Source organism: Balaenoptera acutorostrata, chromosome 19 (assembly GCF_949987535.1).
Source record: "Balaenoptera acutorostrata chromosome 19, mBalAcu1.1, whole genome shotgun sequence".
Lineage (NCBI taxonomy): Eukaryota > Metazoa > Chordata > Mammalia > Artiodactyla > Balaenopteridae > Balaenoptera > Balaenoptera acutorostrata.
The window spans coordinates 20,010,901-20,036,178 of record NC_080082.1 but is presented as its reverse complement, the minus strand read 5'-3'; the positions used below and the strand labels follow the sequence as shown (position 1 = coordinate 20,036,178).

Sequence of the window (25,278 nt, the reverse complement as noted above, 5' to 3'; positions counted from 1 at the left end):
GTCTGCGTCTTTATTCCTGTCCTGCCCCTAGGTTCTTCAGAACCTTTTTTTTTTTAAGGTTCCATATTTATGTGTTAGCATACAGTATTTGTTTCTCTCTTTCTGACTTACTTTACTCTGTATGACAGTCTCTAGGTCCATCCACCTCACTACAGATAACAATTTTTTTTATGGCTAATATTCCATTGTATATATGTGCCACATATTCTTTATCCATTCATCTGTCGATGGACACTGAGGTTGCTGCCATGTCCTGGGGGAAGCCCCTTTTAAATTGTATTTTAACAAACAGTGATGGTATTAAGATGTCCACAGCTAAAGTCTGCCCGTGCCTTAAATTCATTATTTAAGATTATAAGAAAAAATATTTTAAGCTATTTCTAATGTAACACAAGACCTTTTTTTAAAAAATTTTTAATTTATTTTTGGCTGCATTGGGTCTTCATTGCTGCGTGTGGGCTTTTCTCTAGTTGTGGTGAGCGGGGGCTACTCTTCGTTGTGGTGTGCGGGCTGTGCGGGCTTCTCATTGCGGTGGCTTCTCTTGTTGCAGAGCACAGGCTCTAGGCGCGTGGGCTTCAGTAGTTGTGGCACGCGGGCTCAGTAGTTGTCGCTCACAAGCTCTAGAGTGCAGGCTCAGTAGTTGTGGCACACGGGCTTAGTTGCTCCACGGCATGTGGGATCTTCCCGGACCAGGGATCGAACCCATGTCCCCTGCATTGGCAGACGGATTCTTATCCACTGCACCACCAGGGAAGTCCATACAAGACATTTCTATGATAAGTAACTTTGAAATAGCAAGCCAGAAATAATGAACTCAGTTAGAAATGGATAGCTTTTATTCTCTGAGAAAACTGTTTCCTTCCTCCCTCCACCTCAGCTCCCCAAAGAACAAGACTACATTATTACAAATGAGAAAAATATTTATTAAGGAAACAACAGTTCTCCCTTAGCAGAACTTTACAGACTAGAGCACAACCTGAAGGCAATTACAGTTTCAATCATTAACACACTATAGGGTACTTATTCTACAACTGGAAAGTTGCTGAAGTTTGTGACATGCCACTATAAATGTAAGTATTATTAAAAATTACAAATTGTTTGGTGATTACTTTGATAACCTCTTGAGCAGCAGCTCCTGCAAGGAAAAAGGAGGAAAGCAAATCTTTGAAAAAGGTAAATTTCAAGAGTTCTATAAAAATATTCAATTCTGTGAAGAAAACCTTTCCTTTCCAAAACCAAAGATGTTTAAAAAAGTAATCCAAAACAGACATAACTTACTGAGTCATATCAAAACAAAGGACAATTTTTTATAACTATGTTATTAAAGGAAATAAAAATTTTGTTCTATACATTCACACCCTAGGGTATTATGCCATAGTTTAAAAGAAAGAAGAATTTTAAATTATGGTGGTTTAAAAAGACTGGCAAAATATATTAAGCAAGAAAAAGTCAAAACAGTAGTATGCATGACTGCACTTTTTTTAAAGGCTAAATATAGGCAGAAAGGATTCTCAAAGGATACCCTTCTGTTGCATTTGAATTTTACCCTAAGCATGTTTTATAATAAAAAGGGGGTAAAGGGGCTTCCCTGGTGGTGCAGTGGTTAAGAATCCGCCTGCCAATGCAGGGGACACGGGTTTGAGCCCTGGTCCAGGAATATCCCACATGCCGCAGAGCAACTAAGCCCGTGTGCCACAACTACTGAGCCTGTGCTCCAGAGCCCGCAAGCCACACTCCTGAAGCCCGGGCACCTAGAGCCCGTGCTCTGCAACAAGAGAAGCCACCACAGTGAGAAGCCCGCACACCGCAACTAGAGAAAACTTGCGTGCAGCAACAAAGACCCAATGCAGCCAAAAATAAATAAATAAAATAAATAAATTTTTTTAAAAAAGGGGGGTAAAGGAATATCTGTAATTTGGAAAGGATCTATATTAGATACCAAGACTGCTATACTCAGTAACAGTCTGAGTATATAGTAACAGTAACAAGTTTTAAAGTTACTATGCAAAACAAAACAGCAGGAAAAAAAAAAAAAAACTACCAAGAAAACAAGTTTTCATCTTTTATAATCTGAAGCTTCCGCTTTCACATTCACTGATTCAATAAAATTTGAGACTCTAGTGTACCAGATACTGTCCTAGGCACTAGGGATACAGCAGGGAACAAAAGACAAAAATCCTTATCCTCATGGATCTTACTTTTCAGTAGTGAGGGAGAGAGAATTTACAAATAAGTAAAATGTCAAGTGACTAAGTGCTAAGAAGAAAAAGCAAGGAAGGGGGATATGATGCAAGAGGAGGGACTGTTTTAAATCAGGGAATCAGGGATGGCCTCACAGGGAAGATAATACTTAAACAAAGACCTGAAAGAAATGACTTGTACAGAATGATTATAGAATGCACATGTTATAGACTGAATGCATGTCCCCCAAAATTCATATGTTAAAGCCTTAACCCCCAATGTTACCATATTTGGAGATGGAGCTGGAGTCTTTGGGAGGTAATTAGGTAATTGAGGTCATGGGGGTGGGGCCCTCATGATGGGAATTAGTATACTTATAAGAAGAGACACCAGAGAGCCTCCTCACCTTCCTGCACAAAGAAGAGGTTATGGCACACAGCAAGATGGTGACTGCCTACAAGCCACGAAGAGAGGCCTCACCAGAAACCAACTATGCTGGCCCTGACCTCAAACTTCCAGGCTCCAAGGAGTTTTTTTAAGAGATGGTATTGTTGAGTTGGGTCCTGAAGAACAGGTAGATTTTAGACATGCAGGCAACAGGGAGACTTAAGGCAAATGGGCCCAGAGTGGGGTAAAGATTCAAGGAGCAGGAAATCAAAGGGCATGTCTGGGGAAAAGCAAGTAACTTGAAAAAACCAAGGCCAGAAAGGCTGGGTAAAACCAGAACACAGAATGTTTTAAATGTCAAATGAAAGACTCTGGATTTATTTTCCGAGGACTACTGTAGTGTATATGTGTGTACTGCCAGGTCAGAGGGTTAGTTAAGTGAGAGACACAATCAGAGCTATGCTTTAGAAAGACTGATTACTCTTCAGGAGTTTAAAATGGACAGCAGTGGGAGAGATGGAAAGCAGGGAGACCAGTTTGGGGGCTACCAAAATAATCTAAACTCAATATAACATTGTGCTTCACTGACCTCCCTAGTTAAAACAGCTGGGAAAACAAAACTTCATACTGTACTATATAACAACAGGTGACAGTCTTCTCATCTCTGGAACTCACCCCCTAAGAATGCAGCAATGGTGTGTGGTTCAGCAGCTCCATATCGGCAACTACAGGAAAGGATGGAGACATGAACATAGATTAGCCTTATGACAGGACAGTATTGTCTCTTGCATTCCCTAAAAAAATACTCACAATTCATGGACATAATCATCTTTCACCATTATGGATAATCCATATTCCTGAAGGAAGCCAGTGAGACAAGACTTCAACTTGCCTGTATCTTCTTCAACTTGATAGTTAGATACCCCTAAAATATATATATGTAAATTAATTTTCATTAAAGTAAATATGTGACTCAAAATTATTGGCTATCTCCTTTATTTAATCCAGTTTTAGGTGTTCTAGTCAAAACATTAAGGTGTAAAACTGAAATAAGAACAAAAATAATGTAAAGTTGAGACTAATATCTGCAACTATCACAAATCTATAACAATCAAAGAAACCGTCTAAAATCTATTAAAAATTTGAGTTTGACAAATCTGCTTTGTTCAGTGCTCCTTACCCAGTATCTAGAAGAGTATCTGACACGTAGTGGTGCTCAATAATTATTTGATAGAACTGAATGAATGAGAAAGTAATGTCCTATTTATACCCTTTATAAAAATTATAGTGGCGCAGTGGTTGAGAATCTGCCTGCCAATGCAGGGGACACGGGTTCGAGCCCTGGTCGGGGAAGATCCCACATGCCGCGGAGCAACTGGGCCCGTGAGCCACAATTACTGAGCCTGCGCGTCTGGAGCCTGTGCTCCGCAACAAGAGAGGCCGCGATAGTGAGAGGCCCGCGCACCGCGATGAAGAGTGGCCCCCACTTGCCACAACTAGAGAAAGCCCTCGCACAGAAGTGAAGACCCAACACAGCCATAAATAAATAAATTAAAAAAAAAATTATAGCGTTTATTACCCATTTCCAGGAGATTAAATGACACATATAAAACTATAATAATAGGTAACACTTATGGAGCATTAATAGATGCTGGACATTGTTCTAAACACCATCTAAAATATTAATTCATTTAATCCTTACAGCAACCCTATGAAGTAGGCACTATTATTATCTTCATTTTACAGATAAGGAAACTGAGGCACAGACAGATTAAGTTATTTGCCCGAGTTACTTAGCTCATAAGTAGGAAAACTGTGATATGAGCCCAAGCAGTTCTTAATGATTAAACTATAATGTCTCCAAAGGTAAGCTATTATTATTATTACTACTAGAAGGAAAAATGTAATTGCCATAATATCCAGGTATTACTAAATCCCTCTAGTTTATTTTATTTTTTAACCCCTCTAGTTTAAAAACTATCATCGGGACTTCCCTGGTGGCGCAGTGGTTAAGAATCCACCTGCCAACGCAGGGGACACGGGTTTGAGCCCTGGTCTGGGAAGATCCCACATGCCGCGGAGCAACTAAGCCCATGCGCCACAACTACTGAGCCTGTGCTCTAGAGCCTGCGAGCCACAACTACTAACCCCGCATGCCACAACTACTGAAGCCTGCACACCTAGAGCCCGTGCTCTGCAACAAGAGAAGCCACGGCAATGAGAAGCCCGCGCATCGCAACGAAGAGTAGCCCCCCACTCGCCGCAACTAGAGAAAGCCCCTGTGCAGCAATGAAGACCCAACGCAGCCAAAAATAAAAATAAACTAATTAATAAAAAAAAAAACCTATCACTCCTTCTCAAAATAGTAGCATCTACCCTTTATTGAGTACTTAAAAAAAGCTAAGCAGTATGTTAAGTGATTTTCATACATCACGTATCTAACCCTTACTATCTAATAGAGTAGTTATTATTATCACCTTTCCATACTGAGAGAACTGAGACTTGGAGGGAAATAGTGACTCACCCGAGATCAAGCGATAAGTGATAGAACTTGGATTTGAACCTAGGTTTAACTCCAAAGCCTGTGCTCTATGTAATAGCTAATCTCCCATGATGGCTCCCCAATGAACACCTCTTCGTGCCCTTTTGTGGTTCCCCCTTCCGCTCTTAATCTAATGTGACCCTGTGAAGCCAACAGAACATGACATAAGTGATGCTGTGACTTCCAAGGCCAAGTCGTAAAAAGCCTTGTACCTTCCACCTGGGTCTTTTGGAATGTTAACTCTGGGGAAGGCAGCCACTATGTAAGAAATCTAGGACTCCCATGCTAAAAGGAAGCCCCAAGTAGCCATGTGGAGAGAGAGGCCTGACCAGCACCCGCCCGCTCCCCCCACAGCAGTTCCGGATATCCCAACTAAAGTGCCACACACGCGAGTGAGCATGTCTTCTTGGATGACTCCAGCCCCAGGCGTCATGCAACTCCGTGAGATCCCCTTCCCCCAGTGAGAACTGCCTAACCGAGCCCAGCCAATCCACAAAGTAATGAGACAGAAAAATTGATTGTTTTAAACTACTAAATTTGGGGATGGTTGGTTGTGCAAGAGATAACCAAAAATACATTCTAAGCAAACAATACAAATAAAGCAATACATATTTGGTGTTTATTCCTTTTCCTTTTCTGGTAAGCTTGTCATTAAGATTATAACTCAGTGGGTATACTACATTAGTTGGGGCAACAGGTTTTATGACACACCCAGAAGGTGCTGCTATGCAATAATCCTGCACAATTAAAATTATCATCTTAATAAAGATATCCTGGGCAACTGAAGACCTTTGAGCATATGCCAATTCCCCAATTACTACATTTACAGATAACAAAAAATAGATACTGAGCAAAGAAACTTCTTCAGAGTTCTGAGCTCAGAAATCACAGGCATACTTCTTGTGGCTTTCTCATTCCACTATATCAAACTCAGTGTGAGTCTTAGGAGTAAACTGTACAAATTGACAGGAAAAAATTTTATCCTATATGCAATCAACAAACAGTCCCCTGTGTTGAATCAAACACTACTTGCAACTGTTTACACTTAAAAAACAAATGGTATTTCCTCACTGAGACGAACCAGGTGTAAATTGTTTACAGTGTGACTTCAAGCATCACTACTGCAAACACCCCAAGAATCCTTTAAGATTTCATTCTATTTAAGTATTTATTTAAGATTTTATTGGGGACTTCCCTAGTGGCACAGTGGTTAAGAATCTGCCTGCCAATGCAGGAGTCATGGGTTCGAGCCCTGGTCCAGGAAGATCCCACATGCCGCAGAGCAACTAAGCTCGTGTGCCACAACTACTGAGCCGTACGCCACAAGAACTGAAACCCGTGCACCTAGAGCCCGTGCTCTGCAACAGAGACAAGCCACCGCAATGAGAAGCCCGCACACTGCAAGAAAAGTAGCCCCCGCTCACCACAACTAGAGAAAGCCTGCGTGCAGCAACAAAGACCCAATGCAGACAAAAATAAATAAATTAAAAAAAAAAAAAAAGATTTTATTGGGAATTCCCTGGTTGTCCAGTGGTTAGGACTTAGAGCTTTCACTGCTGTGGCCTGGGTTCAATCCCTGGTCAGGGAACTAAGATCCCACAAGCCATGCTGTGCGGCCAAAAAAAAAGATTTTATTGTATTTGATAATTTGATTGCTATTCTTACCTGGATATCTACCATGTTGTTTATGAAATCTATCAACAGCCCGTAACATTAAGTATAATACTATCTCATTATCTGGATTGTCCATGCTGGAAACTGAAAGGAAAAAAATTTCAGTATAATTTGTGTAATTCATGACATAAAAACAAGGAAGGACTGAATTTACTATATACTCAAGTTTCAGAATACAAGGCAATTCTATCATAAAATTTAAATATTTTGTGACAATGAAATAGAAAATGATAAATAATTATAAAATAAAGGGAGATACGTTACTGAGATAAAACTCAATGGTCTTATGGACTATTAGCTATGGTCACATAACCTCTAAGGTAGTATTATGCTGACTTTAGCTCTTCTACATATCACACAACTTACTCAGTGACCTAAATAGGATTTCATGTATGTATATATTAAGTTTTATATTTGAAATTACGAGTTCTTGGACAGGTTTATAGAATAAAATTTAGAGTATAAATATTTACATTATCCTTTATGTTATCACCATACACTCTACTATACATTCTGTTATACACAAAATATTTACATCCTTAGAATTAATTAATAACCTAGCATCAAAAGGTTATTACTTACTAATTTCATCCTTGTTAACTGTATGCAAGCCATATTCTTCAGCTAAGGATCGACATCTCACCACTCGAAGAAATGCAGAATTGCTGCCTGAACACAGAAAAGACATTATGGAAGTAAATGGTTAAGATACATGACTATCCCGATTAAGAACAGGAAATTCTGTGTATCCTCTTTACAGACATGGAAGTATGAAGAAAAGGTTCTAATAGTTAGCAGAGACGGCATCAGAACACAAGTTATCTTAAATTCATGTCCTTGGCATTACAACCAGTTCAGCACTGACTACATAGACGATGGCACTTCTCTGAGCCTCAGTTTTCACTTGTAAAATGGAGATATATTGTTTACCTTTGAGCTGTTCTGTGGACCAAAAGTGTAACTGTGTACAGTACATACCAAGCAGAATACCTGATAGGGCTCAATGAATAGTAGTTTTTATCATTATTATGGACAAGCAGTACTGAAGGAGAGTGTTATACATACTGTGCTCTGAGTATATGTAAGGCTTTAAAAAAAAAAAAAAAGCAAAAAACTTTGTATTATGGAAATTTTCAAACATATCCCAATAGAGGCCAGAATAATAAACTCTCAAATACCCAACACATCCAGCTTTTAAGCTGGTATCATATAATCTAGTAGCACAAACACTAATGCATAAACACGGTGTAAGATTAGTAGTGGAACAAAACATTGAAACTAAGCCTAAACAAACATGTTGGAGAGTCTTAAAATGAATAATTTGGATAAATAATTTTAAGGATGGGTAACATACAAAATATAGACTTTTGCAGAAACTAGGGGTCATAGCTACAGGGAAAAATCCTCAGATGGCATGTAAAACAGATTTTTATTACTCTTAAACTAACTCTTAAATTCTCTGGGCCTACTCAGGAGTTATCAAGAAGACCCCAGGAGCCTAGCCACTCTGAAACTAGATGGCAAAATTCTTAATTCTATCACAGTCCTTTAACACTGATCAAAGTTACTATTTAAACCAATACTGTCAATGTACATGTGACTCAAGACTTCACACCCAAAGTCTTCAGATAAAACTTTCCCAAGTTATTTAAAATTAGTAAGCTGAAAATAATTCTGTATTACTGATAATTTTCAATTAATTGATCTTCATGTCTTTTTAGCATTAGATAAATATGCTCTACCTCTGACCAGTCTTAGAATACCCTCTCCATTTATTATAAGAAAAAAAAAACCTTACCCAATAATTACCTATGTCAATACCACTGAGACCATGGAAAATTTTTAATTTCAACCATTTAAAATTGCTGGGAACATTTCCCATGGCACATTTTTATCAAACAAAATAAGGAAATTAAGTCAAGGTGACTTACAGAGTAATTTTAATTCTTTCTCTGAAATGGACTCTGGTGCCTGTAAAGAGATAAATGCAGATTTTTCTCCAGTATAAAAGCAGATTAACAGAGGGTGCAGCACAAAGCCCATCACTATGACAGGCCTTCTCATTAGCAGGCAAGTGAGGACCCCTCTAAAGAAGCTTTGAGCCAGTGCCACACCTTCTCTCTAAGCCTTTTCTGGCTGGAGTTACATGATGCAATCAGGCCTATATGCAGCTGTACTGTCCATCAAAGGCAGTGTGCCCAGCAGCTTACCTGGCCTATAGACTGAAGCAATTTGGCAACGTGATTACCCACAGCAGCAGCATCTTTCTTTGCTTTTTCACGGTAACTGGAAAAGAACAACAAAAAGCTACTATTAACGAATATTTAAATTACCAAATTTGGGGACTTCCCTGGTGGCACAGTGGTTAAGAATCTGCCTGCCAGTGCAGGGGACACGGGTTCGAGCCCTGGGCTGGGAAGATCCCACATGCTGCGGAGCAACTAAGCCCGTGTGCCACAACTACTGAGCCTGAGCTCTAGAGCCCATGAGCCACAACTACTGAGCCCACGTGCCACAACTACTGAGGCCCGCATGCCTAGAGCCCATGCTCCGCAACAAGAGAAGCCACGGCAATGAGAAGACCGCGCACTGCAACGAAGAGTAGCCCCCACTTGGCACAACTGGAGAAAGCCTGTGCGCAGCAACAAAGACCCAAAGCAGCCAAATATAAATAATTAATTAATTAATTACCAAATTTAAATATCACCATGAATCAAACAAAAAATGTCTTTCCCTTTCATGAAAAAATACTGATCTGAAAACACATGGAATGTGACAATGCCATGGAAATGCTACCAGCACCTGTTAGTGGTTGGTGATGGATTCTTGGACTCCACTAATAACCTAGGCTCCCTCAATAATTAACAGCACCTAACTTAAAAACTGCCCTCCTAGAGAGATCCATGATCCATGCTTCTCTGACAGAGGACCTAACAAAATATGTTGCAAAAGAATACAATCTCCTTGAAGTCAAATCCAAGGAAAGTTAAATACTTCAAAACTGTCCATCTACAAATTCATGTAAAACTTTTCTTTAAGTCTATTTACATATTCACCTCTAGAGATGATGTGTTAAAGCTGACTACCTCTGATATGAGGTCATAATTCTTTTGTCCTCAACTGACTTTTCCCAAGTTTTAGGTAGTTGAACTTTTAGGCTAGGGCAATAAAGATGTGTTAGAGAATGACTGAGATGAAGAGTACAATCTGTCTAGGGAACGGAGACCTCTGTGTGTCATTATCTGGCCCCTAAAGAAACAAGGCCGGTGGCCCTGGATTCATCAGCACCATGCCCGAAGTACACAAGGGTAATATCCATTGAGACCTGTCCTTATGACAATCTACCTGGGTTCAGGCTAGTGATACCTGGATAGCAGGTGTCTATCTATAGTCATGAACTCTTTAAATTATGAAAATTAATGACAAAAAATTTATCAAAACTAAAGACTTCAAAGTTTTAAATTACAGATAAAAGAGAGTATAGGGCCATGGTTAAGAGTACAGAGGTGAGTTTCATAGATTCAGGTCTTGGTTTTGCCATTTCCCAGTTGTCAGACCCTGAAAAAATTACCTCTTCTATGTCTTAGTTTTCTCACCTGTAAAACTGGGACAATAATAGTATCTCTCTCATAGGGCTGTTGTGAATATTAAATTAGTTAATACATAGAACAGTTGATAGCACAGAGTTAAGTGCTCAAATGTTAGGTTTTATCTTGAAATATGAAAAACAATATCTGACCCCTCAGGGGATATGTGGGAACTCTATACTTTCTGCTCAATTTTGCTGTGAACTTAAACTATTCTTAAAAATAAAATATATTAAAAAAAAATCTGGGCTTCCCTGGTGGCGCAGTGGTTGAGAGTCTGCCTGCTAATGCAGGGGACGCGGGTTCGAGCCCTGGTCTGGGAGGATCCCACATGCCACGGAGCGGCTGGGCCCGTGAGCCACAGCTGCTGAGCCTGCGCGTCTGGAGCCTGTGCCCCGCAGCGGGAGGGGCCGCGATAGTGAGAGGCCCGCGCACCGCGATGAAGAGCGGTCCCCGCACCGCGATGAAGAGTGGCCCCCGCTTGCCGCAACTAGAGAAAGCCCTCGCACGAACCGAAGACCCAGCACAGCCAAAAATAAATAAATAAATAAATAAATAAATAAAAATTAAAAAAAAAAAAAAAATCTGCCCCCTAAGTTTTTTAGCTTATTTTTATAAATTTATTTATTTATTTTGGGCTGCATTGGGTCTTCGTTGTTGCACGCGGGCTTTCTCTAGTTGTGGCGAGTGGAGGCTACTCTTCGTTGCGGTGTGCGGGCTTCTCATTGCAGTGGCTTCTCTTGTTGTGGAGCACGGGCTCTAGGCGTGCAGGCTTCCGTAGCTGTGGTTCGCAGGCTCTAGAGCACAGGCTCAGTAGTTGTGGCGCACGGGCTTAGTTACTCTGCGGCATGTGGAATCTTCCCGGACCAGGAATAGAACCTGTGTCCCCGCATTGGCAGGGGGATTCTTAACCACTACGCCACTAGGGAAGTCCCTTAGATTATTTTTAAAGTGATAAGATTATAACAGGTTTCCATTTGATTTCTGATTTCTGGTAGACTGATAAAATATGTTCATCTCTAATATAAACAGATTGATTTTTCTACTACATAGTTTGAAAACAGGTGACTTACACATTTTGCAGTTTTATATATTTGCCTGAATCTGCAATCATATCAGGAATTGTGCCTCGAACAGGTAAATTTCCTTGACCCTCTTTGGCCACAAATTCCTTTAAGGCACGAGCTAATATCCAAAATGTCGGAGTCTAAAAGAAGCAAAAAAAATTAATATTAAGTGACATCTGAATTTGACCCAAAGGTTAAGGTGGCACTATTTTTACTTTTTTTGTTATTGTTACCTGTTTGGTGATATTTATGCAGCGATCATCATTAAATATATCTTCAATACTGCTTGGGATCTAACAAAGGAACATGAAACATTTACTTATACTAAGAATTAATATAAGTTCACTTTTATTTTCACTGCCCACTTTAACTTTCACTGCAATTTTCCAAACAAGTTCAAATACAAACTTAGACTTTTATTCAGAATCACCACCAGATGGAGATTTTTGGGGAAAGAGCGAATGGAAGAAAGTCCCCTCCTGCCCACTGCTGTTAGCATTAAAGACTGACCTATTCTCTTACATCATAAAGAAGGAACCTAAGTAAATCTTTTTATAGTCATATTTGAAGATAGAACAAAGATAACAGACATTAATACCAAGCTAGATTTGTAGTCCTTCATGTTTTTCCATCTTGGCAAAAATCTGAAACCCTTACATCCTAATTAGTGACTGCTGAAAGAGACAACCACTCTGACAAAAACGAGATAGTTAAATTAAGGACTTTTAATGCTAGCAAGAACATCATACATTAATAAAAACTATAGAAATCTTAGGCTTTGATTCTACTGTTGTGTGGAAAAAAGAACTTTCTTACTGGTAATTCCTAACTGCTCTGCTTCCACTCCCAGTCCCCTACAGTCTTTTGTCCTCACAAGAGCCAGAATAATTTTTTTAGAAATATAAATCAGGTCACTCCATTCCCCTGCTCAAAACACTTTAGTGGCCTGCAGTGCCTTTATGATCAGGCCCTTTCTGCCTCTCCAAACTTAAATCCCTCCCACCTCTTTCCCCCTTGTTTACTTCATTCCAATCACAGTGGCTTTCATACTGATCCTTGAACAAATGCCAAGCATCATCCCACTTCTGGGCCTTTGCACATGTGCTTCCTTGGCCTGAAAAGCTCTTCCTCCAGACCTCTGCATGACACTTCACTTAGGCTTCTGCTTAAACACATCTCTTTGAGAGTCTCCCTGGCCCCTCCTGATCCCAGACCTCCTATCACGCTCTACCCCTTTGTTCTACTCTAATTTTGTTCACAGCACCTGGTACATTTGTCTGTTTGCTTAGTTCACTGTCCCCCAACCATGAGAACCTTGTATTTTTTAATTGGGGTAAATTTTACATTCAGCAAAATGTACAATTCAATGTTTTTTGATAACTATACACATACTTCTAACCATCACCCCAACTGAGACACAGAAAATTTTCATCACCCCAGAAAACTGTGTGATTCACAGAGCACACATTTTTAATCACTCAGCAACACTACCTCATTGTCTCCAAAAAGTATGTAATGACACCTTGAGTGCTCTCCTAACTTGAAAGGTAGCATTTTTTCCTGTTTTAAATTATAAGAAAATTCTGGGAATTCCCTGGTGGTCCAGTGGTTAGGACGCCACACTCTCACTGCTGAGGGCCCGGGTTCAATCCCTGTCAGGGAACTAAGATCCCACAATCTGTGTGGTGCAGCCAAAAAAAGATTAAAAAAAAAAAAAAAAAGATTAAAAAAATAATAATAAAATTCTAACTTATACTACCAGTTGTATTATTCCAAAGTTCCCCAAAAAACTCACTGGCCAGAATTCAAAAACAAAACAACAACAAAACAAAGAGCATCTAAACTAGGTTATCCTCCAAGTAATTTTTAAGGTATACAATGTCATTAAGAACATCTTCCAATATATCCAAATAATTACTGTCAAAAGCAAAGCAGGGTTAAGATTTAACTTTTCAGGCAACACTATTTTGGACCAGCAAAATACCACCTTCATTATATAAGTCCTACGCCCAAACACTTATTATTCACAAATCATGTACTTCAAACAATTAATTTATATAAATCACTGTATCAAATTATATGCTGAAGCACTGAGATCCATTTTAACAAGGACAATACAGAATCTTATTAAAAGAATATTCAAGCTGTATTATAGATATTAATTTCTAACCAACTCTACAATTTGAGAAATATTAAATTAAATCTAAAATCAACTATTTCACATATGAGGACTTCAGAAAACACCTTTCATTTGTGAATACCTCAGCAGCTCTTAATACCTGAGTTGTATTTAGTGCTGTGTTCACATTTTTAATAGCTTCTTCAAAATTCTCTTCATCTTCCGGAGCCCCATTTTCATTCTTTAGAATTCCTATTAAAATAGAAATTGATTAGCAGACAATGGCCCTTTTCTTTTCATTCTTTCTCTCCCCCCAGCATTATGGAGATAACCTTGTCAGATTCTGAAGGGAGGATTGGATACTGAACCTTAAGAAGAAATATGGCTAATCACTACTCATTCTTAAAACTACACAAGGAGTGGCTCCTTAACCTCCCGAGGAAAATAACATAAAAGCTCATGATGGGGGTTTCCCTGGTGGCGCAGTGGTTAAGAATCCACCTGCCAGTGCATGAGACACGGGTTCAAGCCCTGGTCCGGGAAGATCCCACATGCTGCGGAGCAACTAAGTCCATGCGCCACAACTACTGAGCCTGTGCTCTAGAGTCCACGAGCCACGACTACTGAAGCCCGTGCACCTAGAGCCCGTGCTCCTCAACAAGAGAAGCCACCGCAATGAGAAGCCCGCGCACCGCAGCGAAGAGTAGCCTCCGCTCGCCGCAAGTAAAGAAAGCCCACGTGCAGCAACGAAGACCCAATGCAGCCAAATTAAAAAAAAAAAAAAAAAAAAGCTCATGATGGCATCATCTGACAAAGGTGTTGACAGAAATCCAATAAACATTAGCTTCAAGCAATATGCTTTTCAAACTTTATACATTTAATCACATCCCATATTACCTTGTCTAATCAAATCTCTGAAGTCTTCTTTTTCTTTATACGTTTTAGGTATTCGTCCATTTGTCTAAATTGGGTTAAAAAAATTTTTAATCTAGTTGTAAAAACTCAAAATATGGAAATTGAAAGTCCAGTTTCCCCCTATCCATATGAGATTTCATCAGCAAATCTATACCTCGGTGAAATCAGCTGACTTGATAGAAAACAGAAACTGTGGGCCATTTCTCTACATTCATTCCCCACTGCCAGTTTCAGAATGACATTTGTTCAAACTTCATTTTGTTAATAAAAACATCAGTATCAAAAGAGAAACTGCTAGATTTAAATTAGCAGTTTAAATCAGCTGCCCTATAACCACATAAGGAAAAAAAATCAATGTCCCACCCCCCCCAATGAAATTCTTTATAATAAACTGAAAAAATACAGTCACATATGGAATTTCTTTTTTCAAGAAAGGACATACTTCACTATACCACTGTGCTAAATATTTAGCTATGATCACAATCCATGGAGTGTGGCTATGGTCCTAAAAATAAAAGAATCAAAGGAAATATCAGTATTAGTTAACATTATTTTTCACTATACCATATCATTTTCAACAAATTCAACAATATTTATTAAATTCAATTACTCAACAATGTTTACATCTCTCAGTATATGTGGAATAATGAGCGAAGGAAAATGAACTGGGTTAACAAAAATTGCTTTACAAAGATTTTGAAGGCAGTGTCCAATTTAATTCTAATCAGGCAGGTATATACTATGATTGTCCCCATTTTACCATTAAGAAAACTGTCTCAGGGACTGCCACCCAAAAACAAAGCTCAAGTATCTTGATTTCAGATACCAAACCTAGACTAAGGAAAAGGGATCCTTTCTGTGTTTTCTGATGAACCAAATACCTGCATTTAATTAATGTGTAGTCAGGAAAAAAAAAAAAATATATATATATGCCTTAAATTACATGGCCTGTTATAAATATCATTATTTCTATAATGAAATATGCAGTTGCCTTGGTAATTCTCAAACACTAAAAATAAGTTTTAAGAGGTGTCAATTTCAACAAACACCACCCCAAATTCAAACTGTTTTAAAAAGTACATCTATTTGTTTAGGAAAGAGCCATGAAGAGGGCTTCTGGGATATGTTAATGTCCAATTTCTTGACCTGGGTGTTGATTACACAGATATGTTCAGTTAATGCACTTTTCTTCAATAAAAAAGTTTTTAAATTTTGGGGAAAGATAGATTTATTTAAAACAAATTAGGTACAATGTTATTATGTGACCTGGATGACAGGACTATGGAGGTTTATAATATTTCCTCACTTTGTAATTCAAAAACCTTAGGTTAAAAACAAAGTTTTAAGTATACCTATAAATGGAAGGTCACACACACTACCAACCTTTTTCTCCATATGATCCAAATCATAAGACTGAAAATGTTCTCTCAGTTCAGGAAATGGCTTATCCAGTCGTAGATCCTCTAATGCATTATCTGGATGAGATTCTATTACTGTGAAACAAATAATTCCAAAAGACTTACTTCTTTACCAATACTGCTGGCAGTACATACATTATAGGAACTTAGGAAATCTGTAATTTTTAAATGGACATAGGGCCTACAGGTTTTTCTCACTGTTTTGTTCATTACTGAGTTAAATTTACATATACATATAAATTTATATTTTACTAAATGCACAAATTTTAAGTGGACTATAGTTTTAATAAAAGTAAAATCAAGATTCCTTTAGTGAAGAATTTTCTTGTTATTACAATTGGAAACGATCAAAATAGGTAAAATTTGTGTTCCGATAGCACCCAACAACCTACCCTTCCTCTGCCTGTGGTCTCCAACAGACAGCATCACCATCTACCTAGACCTCTTCCCTAGAAATGTGATGGTCTTCCCTGACTTCGAGCTTCCTTGGGCCAGTATCAGTCACTCCCCACACATCCTGATGTCACTTCCCACACAGCTCTCCACATAGGGGAGCATGGGAAAGTGTGTAATTTCAGTGAGTGTTTAGAACTAGGCTCCATTCTGTCACTTGCTAGCTGTGTGACCTTAGGCAAATAACTTAATCTCTCTATGCCTCAGCATCCTTGTCTGTAAAAAGCACGTAAAACAGTATCTGCCTTACAAGGATTTTGGAAAGATTAAATGAAATAATCCACATAAAGGCAGGCACACAACTAGCAATGTTTTTTTTTGTTTTGTTTTGTTTTTTAAAGCAAGGGATACTTTTTTTTTTAAATTTTATTTATTTATTTATTTATTTATTTACGGATGTGTTGGGTCTTCGTTTCTGTGTGAGGGCTTTCTCTAGTTGTGGCGAGTGGGGGCCACTCTTCATCGCGGTGCACGGGCCTCTCATTATCGCGGCCCCTCTTGTTGCGGAGCACAGGCTCCAGACGCGCAGGCTCAGTAATTGTGGCTCACGGGCCTAGCCGCGCCGCGGCATGTGGGATCTTCCCAGACCAGGGCTCGAACCCGTGTCCCCTGCATTGGCAGGCAGATTCTCAACCACTGTGCCACCAGGGAAGCCCACAACTAGCAATGTTAACCTTCATTACCATCTACCCCCTCTTCCCTATCCTTATAACATCTGCCCTCAGTCAGGGGCTCTCTCTCTGTCTCTCTCTTTCTCTCACCTAGACAACTGAAAATCTCCTAAAAGCAACCCTTGTCTCTAATCTTTGCCCCTTCAAATCCATTCATTCTCCACCGGGTTTCAGAGTGACTGGTTTAAAACAAAACGTTTACCTCGTCACTTTCCTACTTACAACTTTTAAATGATCCAGCACCACTGCCAAAAACTTATCCTCAAAAGCCACTCCTTAGCTGCCCAAGCAGATACCACTTTTCAGTGATGCTACCAATGCCAATGACTGTCATTACACTAGTAGAGTACCTGGCTCAGAGCAATGCAGGAGTTCTGAACGAAAACTTTATGATGATTTAAGATTAAAATTTTCCAAATAAAGGGACTTGAGCTGATGCAAGCCTGCCTATGGATGAGTTCAGTCTCCTATTAACACTGTTTCCTTGGAACAGTAGTTAGGTAAATGCCTTGCTTGCTGTGTGCAATTACACCTGAACTGGGGAAGCCTAAGGCCTGTATGAGAATGGAACAGAAAACTGGTGGGGGAAAAGGTGGCATATCCTTTCTGTGTCAGTGTAACCCACATACCTTGGCTCTTACCTGTGACAGACATACATGCCCTATGTAGGTTAGGAGGCAAAAAAAGCTAGGTATTTGCATAGCTGCTGGGCCTCCTAATAAGATGAAGAAGCTGCACCTGTTGTATCTCCTGCTTTGTATCCTTCTATAATGCTAAGTAAAGGAAATACAAAGATTAAAGCCTACTGATTCTGACTGCCACTTTGAACGTGTAACCAGAGTTGAGCTGCTACAAATTTACTCTGTGATTTAAAATTGACTTTCTAAATTGTCAAGTTCCTAAAATTATAGCTAAAGCAACCAATAGGAAGCCCCATATGTGCAACAATTTTACCTGGATGTTCTTTTATAATGATCCTCATATAACCAACTAGTCCATATGTCCTACAGATCAAAAGAGGGATTTGGGAATTCCAGAGGACATCTGCTAAATTTAGTAATGTACTGTAAAAGAAGGCACAAAAGATAAGAACATAAGCAAATGGAAACATGCCAAATGTGAAAATGCTTTAAAATAAAGCAACTTTCTTACTAAATAATAAATGCAAAGATATATTCTATTGCATTTACATAAACAGCATATTTACATAAAGATATGCTGAAAAGCAAGCAATTCCACAAGGCTGCAGTCTCAAAGAAAGTATATCTTTTGGACTAGAGAGATATGAAAACCTAGTCCTTTGTATTAGGGGGAATGCTACTGAAAGACATCTCCTAAACATTTCCATAATAAAGAAGAAAATATTTATAAAACCTTTGTATACAGCGCCAAGCACTCCCTATAAGTAATTCTAACTAGTTTTTTTTTTTTTCACTAAAAAAATAACCAATGTTCAATTTAACTGTTCTAAATATATTTTTTTTAAAGTTTCACATCTCAGTATTTTTCTCTTCCCTATCTTTTTAGTGCTGGAGATCTACAAGCACTTCTAATTAAAGGTTTCTATGGAGTTTAAGAATTTTAAAGACCACAGACTCTGCAGAGAAAACAAAACTATGCAAATCTAATAAGAGATTAAAATAAAAACAAATTAACTTAAAAATTTACCTTTCAGGAAGCTGAGTTGCAACCACAATGGTAAACCTACAGAAAAATGAAGGATCATTGTCTAGAAGGTTTTCTGGACTCTAAATAGGACAGGGGAAAGAAAATCCAACAATTTCACAATCATATTAAAGATGACAGAAACAGTTAAGCTACTTTAGAACAAGTGAGGTAAATGCTAGACTCCAATGTTAAAATAATTCAACTCTCAACATAAATATACAAAGATTCAAAATTCTAAATTCCTAGGACTCTGAATTACTAAAAAATTAAATTTCTGACCAGAAATAATAATGTGTATATATATATATATATATATATACCTCTTCCACAAAACTCCCAGAGACATCGTTATTTAATTCTTGTAAGAATTCCATGGCGGCTTGAGCTCGGTTCTTTATAAAAACAAAACATTTTACTTGAATTAGAAAAAAATTTGGTTAAAATGTAACCCCCTAATTTACAGATCAGGCAAAAACACTGTAAAACAACCCAAATTCCATACATAGATATGACAACTCTGCTTTTCATAGTGTTTAACCTGGGACTAAACCAGAGTATTACTTAAAACAGAGCTAAACCATCATTATTCAGAATTCTTAAATGCTTACATTACTTGCACTCTACTTTTCTGATTAGGCAAATGACCAGAAAACCCTGGAGAGCAGGCAGGGAGATTCTGAGTCAAGCTGAGACTTACTCTAACCTCCCACATTTACAGTCCTGCACATGAGAGATTAGTCATTAAAGAAACAGTCATTTCTATTCAGAATACTATACTAAGTTGACCCATATGGTTTTGTAAGATTTTTAATATGAAATACAAAAATAAGACACATTCTGACTAACTCTTGGTAAAAAAAAATCTTCTTAACCAAAATACTCCAACCTCTGAACATTAACATCACTGAATATTTAGTTTTAATACAGGATACAGTATAAAAACACGAACAGTACTTCTAAGTTCTTAAACTACCAAGCATATAAAGATTTACGAGATCAGAAAAAAATGAGATAATTAGCTTTTTTCTCAGAGGAATAATAAGCTCTTTTAAAGTAAAGCTTTTCAGCTCTTTTAAAGTAAAGCTTTTCAAACAATCAAAACATAGTGGCATCACTAGATGTTCAAATACAACTATATTCTATAACAAACTGATTTTTTACCTTGCCAATACTGCTTCTCTGAAGGAAAAAACTAAAATAGAATAAAAACAAATTTAATGGCTTCTCTGACTATAAAGGAAAGGTTATTTGTAATACCAGGTGCATTTCATTCATAGTTTAAAACAAACTATATTTTAATTTCAGACTGTAACAGCCTTCCTGGAGGAAGAAAGCTGGATGAAACTTGTAACCAAAGACAGGCTAATAAATCAATGTTTCCCAAAGTATGTACCACAGAACATGAATTTCACAAAATGCTCTGAGAGAAAAGGGTTCCCGGGCTTTAAAAAGTGTGGGAAACACCATATGTTATATTCTCTCTTGGAAATTCATAATATACGTAATACGCATGATATTAAAGTCTTACACTAAAGAAATATTTAGTTTCATTTGACCCATTTCCCAAACTCATTTGACCATGGAATCCATTTGCCCATTTAACAGCTACTGACCACACTTGGGAAATGCTGCATTGAACAGTCTGCTTTTGCAGGTAACTATAACAGATTTATTCAGGCTTCCTCCCACACATACCCTTGTTGTGCCCCAAGGTCCAGATCTGAGTCTGCTGATCAGAGTCAAGGTACCCTTGGAGCACAAGCTCAGCAGCTCCACAAGAGAAAGAAACCTCATTCTTACTACACCCTGTTCTAACCAACCAAGTAAGCAAAGATAAAAGGACTTTTTCTTTATAGATATCAATAAAAGGGTGTTGTGGTAGTGAAACTTGTATTACCACCCAGAGAAAAGGTAACAAAGCTCAGTATGAACCAAATTCTGATTTCCCTTCTATTTACTCATTGTTGTTGTTTACTGACAAATATAGTGAGAGATCCCAGACTCCAAGTCCCTGAAAAGGCAAGCATGAAATCCAAGTTGGGGAATGCTCTGAAAGTCTAAATATGATCATCTTTAAAGAATGATATACAGGCCATCTTTAAAACAGCATTTTTAGGGCTTCCCTGGTGGCGCAGTGGTTAAGAATCCACCTGCCAATGCAGGGGACACGGGTTTGAGCCCTGGCCCGGGAAGATCCCACATGCCGCAGAGCAACTAAGCCTGTGCACCACAACTACTGAGCCTGCGCTCTAGAGCCCGCGTGCCGCAACTAGTGAAGCCCGCGCACCTAGAGCCCGTGCTGCGCAACAAAAGAAGCCACCGCAGTGAGAAGCCTGCACACCGCAACAAAGAGTAACCCCTGCTCGCCGCAACTAGAGAAAACCTGCGCACAGCAACGAAGACCCAACACAGCCAAAAAAATAAAATAAATTAAATAAATAAATTTATAAAAAAAACCAAAACAAACAGCATTTTTACAGACAGTGTAGTGTAGAAAGAGACATACCTGGACTAAGCCTAGAAGACACCACAAACAAAAGGTAGCTTTTACTATCTTATAATCCAAAAATACAATTATTGTTAATTATATACTAGCATCTAGGAATCAATATAAGGACTCAGGAAGGATCCAGATTTCACAAATAAAGTAATAATGACTACCCTTTTTCATTAATAACAAGAATAAAGACAATAATGATGGGTATCTTTTACTAAAGGCCTATTTGCCAGACACTGTGCTAGCACTTTTACCTATATTAACTCACTTCATCCTTGCCATGATCCTAAGCATAGGGGCTATTTCCACCTGGAAGTTAAGTCACCCTGATTGAGGAGTTGAAGCTTGGATTAAGGCCTTGCTCTCCCATGACAATGCACTGCCTTCCCTAACATGCAGGTATTTGAAAAGAATAGAACATACTTATTTCCAGCATCTTCTCCGCTGACCTGATTTCCATCAATAATTGTAAATGAACCAATACCTGGGAGACAAAACAGAGTCAGTCAAGAATATATATTTCTAGCTCAAAACCTTAAAGAAGTAAATTTACAACCACAAAACTATAATACCTGGTAGTACCAAGTTTTTAAGAATTTCAGTTCCTGTAGCTGTTGCATTTATTAGGCAAACATGAGCAGATTCTAAAGCCTCTTGCCCATGATCACCCCACAACCTACAAAAGAATACACAAATTTAACATTTTAAAAACTTTCATGAAAATACAACTTTATTTGAATCGTGATCTTTGATCTTTAAAGTGTTCTTGTATAGAATAACTGATGTGACAACCATGGCAAATATGTGAGACAGGAACAGCAGGAGTTGTTACGGGGGTTATATAGCTGACTAACCTGAGACTCAAACAGGTTGATGCCCGGCATGGTTAAAGGGGGGGGTTAAATCAGAACTAAAAATCTGGTCTTCCAGCTCCTAGTCCATTACTCTTTTCAAGCCAGATAACTTACAGAACAGAAAGTCTTTGTAGTCATTAACATTAGAGAAGAATCTTAGATTTATTTATTTATTATTATTATTCTTTTTTTTGGCCGTGTCAATCGGCATGTGGGCCATGTGGGATCTTGGTTCTCCTCCCAGGGATTGAACCTGCGCCCCCTGCAGTGGAAGTGTGGAATTTTAACCACTGGACTGCCAGGAAAGTCCTGAGAAGTACCTTAGATTTAAAACCTATTATTCTCAATTTCATTTCTCCTTAAGTTATAGAGATCCAGAATATTTAAGATCTTGACATAGGACTTATCACCATGACATCTGCAAGAGTGAGAAAAGCTTTACCAAGAAAACTGAATTATCATCTGAAAAGCCTTCACACTGACTTCAATAAGAGTGCTTTAAAATGTAATTCCCAATGAACATTCTAATAGCATGATTAATAAATGCATACATTAACAAACAGAAAGATGTAATAAGGATTAGAAATATATGTTATAACCTGAAATATATGTTATATCCTGTCACACCAGCATATCGTCAACATGGCAAGGTACATGATCAAATAAGCATCATGACAGCTGATCCAACCTGGTTACTTTCACCCAGAAAGCCTATTAACTAATGTATCTTTTCTTGTCAGTATAGGAACTAGTATAGGGGGAGCCCAAATCATTAGAAAAATTTCATAGCCTGGAGGACTGATAGACTTTAAGATGCCTTCCCTGTCACCTGATCTAAAGCAGATTCCCTCTTTTTATGTAGCCCATATGTCCTCCAGAGCATATCACAACTGTAACTGCCTCATTTGGGTTTTTTTTTTTAATTTATTTATTTAATTTATTTAATTTTGGCTGTGTTTGGTCTTCGTTGTTGTGCCTGGGCTCTCTCTAGTTGCAGCGAGCGGGGCTACTCTTCGTTGCGGTGCGGTGCCTTCTCTTGTTGCGGAGCACGGGCTCTAGGTGCACGGGCTTCAGCAGTTGTGGCTCGTGGGCTCCAGAGTGCAGGCTCAGTAGTTGTGGCGCACGGGCTTAGTTACTTCGCAGCATGTGGGATCTTCCCAGACCAGGGATCGAACCCGTGTCCCCTGCATTGGCAGGTAGATTCTTAACCACTGCGCCACCAGGGAAGCCCTCATTTGGTCTTTTATTTGCTGAACAGCCATCTCTCCATTCCACTCTAAGCTCCATAAGGGTCCAGACCACTCCCTCTGTTCACCACTGGAACCCCAATGCCCGATACAGTGCCCTGCCCAGGATAAGTGATCACTGAATAGCTGTCAAATGCATAGAGGAATAGCCTAGAAGAACCAGACAGACTGGAAATGTCTGTTTTTTCTGTGAAAGTAGAGCACACAGAAGACACCTGACATATTTGGTTGATGGATACCCGGGTAGTTGGAAAGTAAGCCTAAAAGAATACTGGTGCATCTCTAGGTAATATATTTCAAGAAATGGCCCACACAAGAAATCAATCCTCTCTATTCTCTTGCTGGCCTAAGGAAAGCAGGGCCTGTTGACTGCTAGCTGGCTGAACAGCTTTGCTTGTAACTGCTTCCCTCTGACACTTCAAAGCCAATAAACAGTTCTCACGATGAAAGGTAAAGTTTGGTCCTTAAATGGACTGGACTCAGCAAAAATTCTTTTTTGTCACGGTTACTTAGTAATCTAAAATATATTCTCAGCTCTGTCATGTATGGTTACATCTGCACTCAAAACACAAGGACCTCCAAGAATTTACAAGAGAACACAAGTTGGTTACAAGGGCTCTGCCACCTTGCTTCTTTCCCCAGAAGCTCAGGAGCAGATAGTACCAGCTCTGAAAAAGCCAAAAGGACCTGAGTTTACATCCTGGTTCAAATACATGGGAGACTGGGCAGGTTACCGAACTTCTCTAAGACTCAGTTTCCCCATCTATAAAGCAGAGAGAATATCTACCTTCAAGGCTGCTCTCAGAATTGAGTGCATAAAGCCCCTAACACAGCACTAAGCTGTAGGTACAAATGGGTTCCAGTCCTTAGGGACACACTGTAACTTCTGGCTTGGGGGCTCCAGAAAGGAAGGGGGCCAAACATTTGTGTTACTTCTGCTGCCTTAACACACAGAAGATAATCAATAAATAAGGAATGGGGAGTGTTACGAGAAAAGGCATGGGAGAGGAAGTAGTCAAGAACCAGCCCAATGGCTTAGACCTGCAGTGTCCATTAAGGTAGCCATTAGCCACATGTGGCTACTGGGCACTAGAAATAAGGCTAGTCCAAACTGAGATGTGCTAGAAGTGTAAAATGCTGGATTTCAAGGACAGAATGGAAAAAAATGTTAAATATCTCTAATAACTTTTTATACTGATTATGTGTTGAAATGGTAATACTTTGGATATATTGGGTTAAATAAAATAAACTGCATGATAAAATTATTTTCGCCTGTTTATTTTTCCTTTCTTAATGTGGCTACCAAAATATATATATAACTACACAGGTGGTTTACATGAGACTAGCATTGTATTTCTAGTGGACAGCTCCGGCTTAGAACAATACCTAACACTCGGTGCTGCTCTCTGCGGCCGGGATGGGGTATTCCCGATCCCCTCATTCTGCAAAACGAGAAGCCTGAGCACAGCGAGGTGGAATTGGCAGCCGCCCCGGTGACCCGGCTGACGCTGGGACGGTGCACCTCGACCTGCACACCGCGTGGCGAGCGGGCGGGCGCGCCCCTCGGGGAAGGCGAGTCCCGGCCCTCGAGAAGCACCGCCGGCCCCAGGCCGGAACCCTGAGCGCCGGCCGCACGGCCCGGCCCAGCCCGGTGGGAGGCCTGAGGGAGGCCCAACCACGCCGCCCGCTCGCTTAGCCCCGGCCCGGACGCAGAGGAACCCGCTGGCCCGCCCGACTCGGTGAGCCCTGGCTCACCTCAGCTGCCGGTCGTACTTCTGCTCCTTAAGCAGCTTCCCGGGCTGCGCCATGGCCGCGCCCGCCGCGCGTAGAACCGCTGGGCCACTACAGCGAACGGCCACCACTTCCACGAGCACGCAGGCGCACTAAGCCCCCTTTCGCTGCAGCTGCCTCCTGCGCGCTGCCCGCAGGGGGCGCCGCCACTGCACTGCGCACGCGTCGCCTGTACGCCAGGCGTGTGCGGCCAAAGCTCAGACTGGG

The 25,278-nt window shown here is 39.6% G+C and overlaps 1 protein-coding gene across 2 annotated transcripts; it reads right to left on the bottom strand.

Moving 5' to 3' along the window:
* Nucleotides 1–899: 899 nt before the first annotated feature.
* Nucleotides 900–25,173, bottom strand: NAE1 (NEDD8 activating enzyme E1 subunit 1). Of its 2 annotated transcripts, XM_007198060.3 has the most exons (20): nucleotides 25,036–25,173; nucleotides 21,752–21,855; nucleotides 21,603–21,663; nucleotides 19,844–19,874; nucleotides 19,003–19,074; nucleotides 18,683–18,762; nucleotides 17,969–18,078; nucleotides 15,856–15,965; nucleotides 14,915–14,977; nucleotides 14,455–14,518; nucleotides 13,718–13,809; nucleotides 11,672–11,731; nucleotides 11,445–11,578; nucleotides 8,995–9,070; nucleotides 8,716–8,755; nucleotides 7,367–7,453; nucleotides 6,776–6,868; nucleotides 3,379–3,493; nucleotides 3,244–3,293; nucleotides 900–1,135 (listed from the first exon to the last, which is right to left on the bottom strand). In XM_007198060.3, exons 1-20 carry the CDS (start codon nucleotides 25,086–25,088, stop codon nucleotides 1,026–1,028), a joined length of 1,605 nt encoding a protein of 534 aa, XP_007198122.2. In that variant the 5' UTR covers nucleotides 25,089–25,173; the 3' UTR covers nucleotides 900–1,025. The 2 variants fall into 2 exon arrangements, with proteins under 2 accessions (XP_007198122.2, XP_057390749.1); XM_057534766.1 differs by lacking the exons at nucleotides 19,844–19,874; nucleotides 21,603–21,663; nucleotides 21,752–21,855 and having other exon boundaries at nucleotides 25,036–25,140.
* Nucleotides 25,174–25,278: the final 105 nt, after the last annotated feature.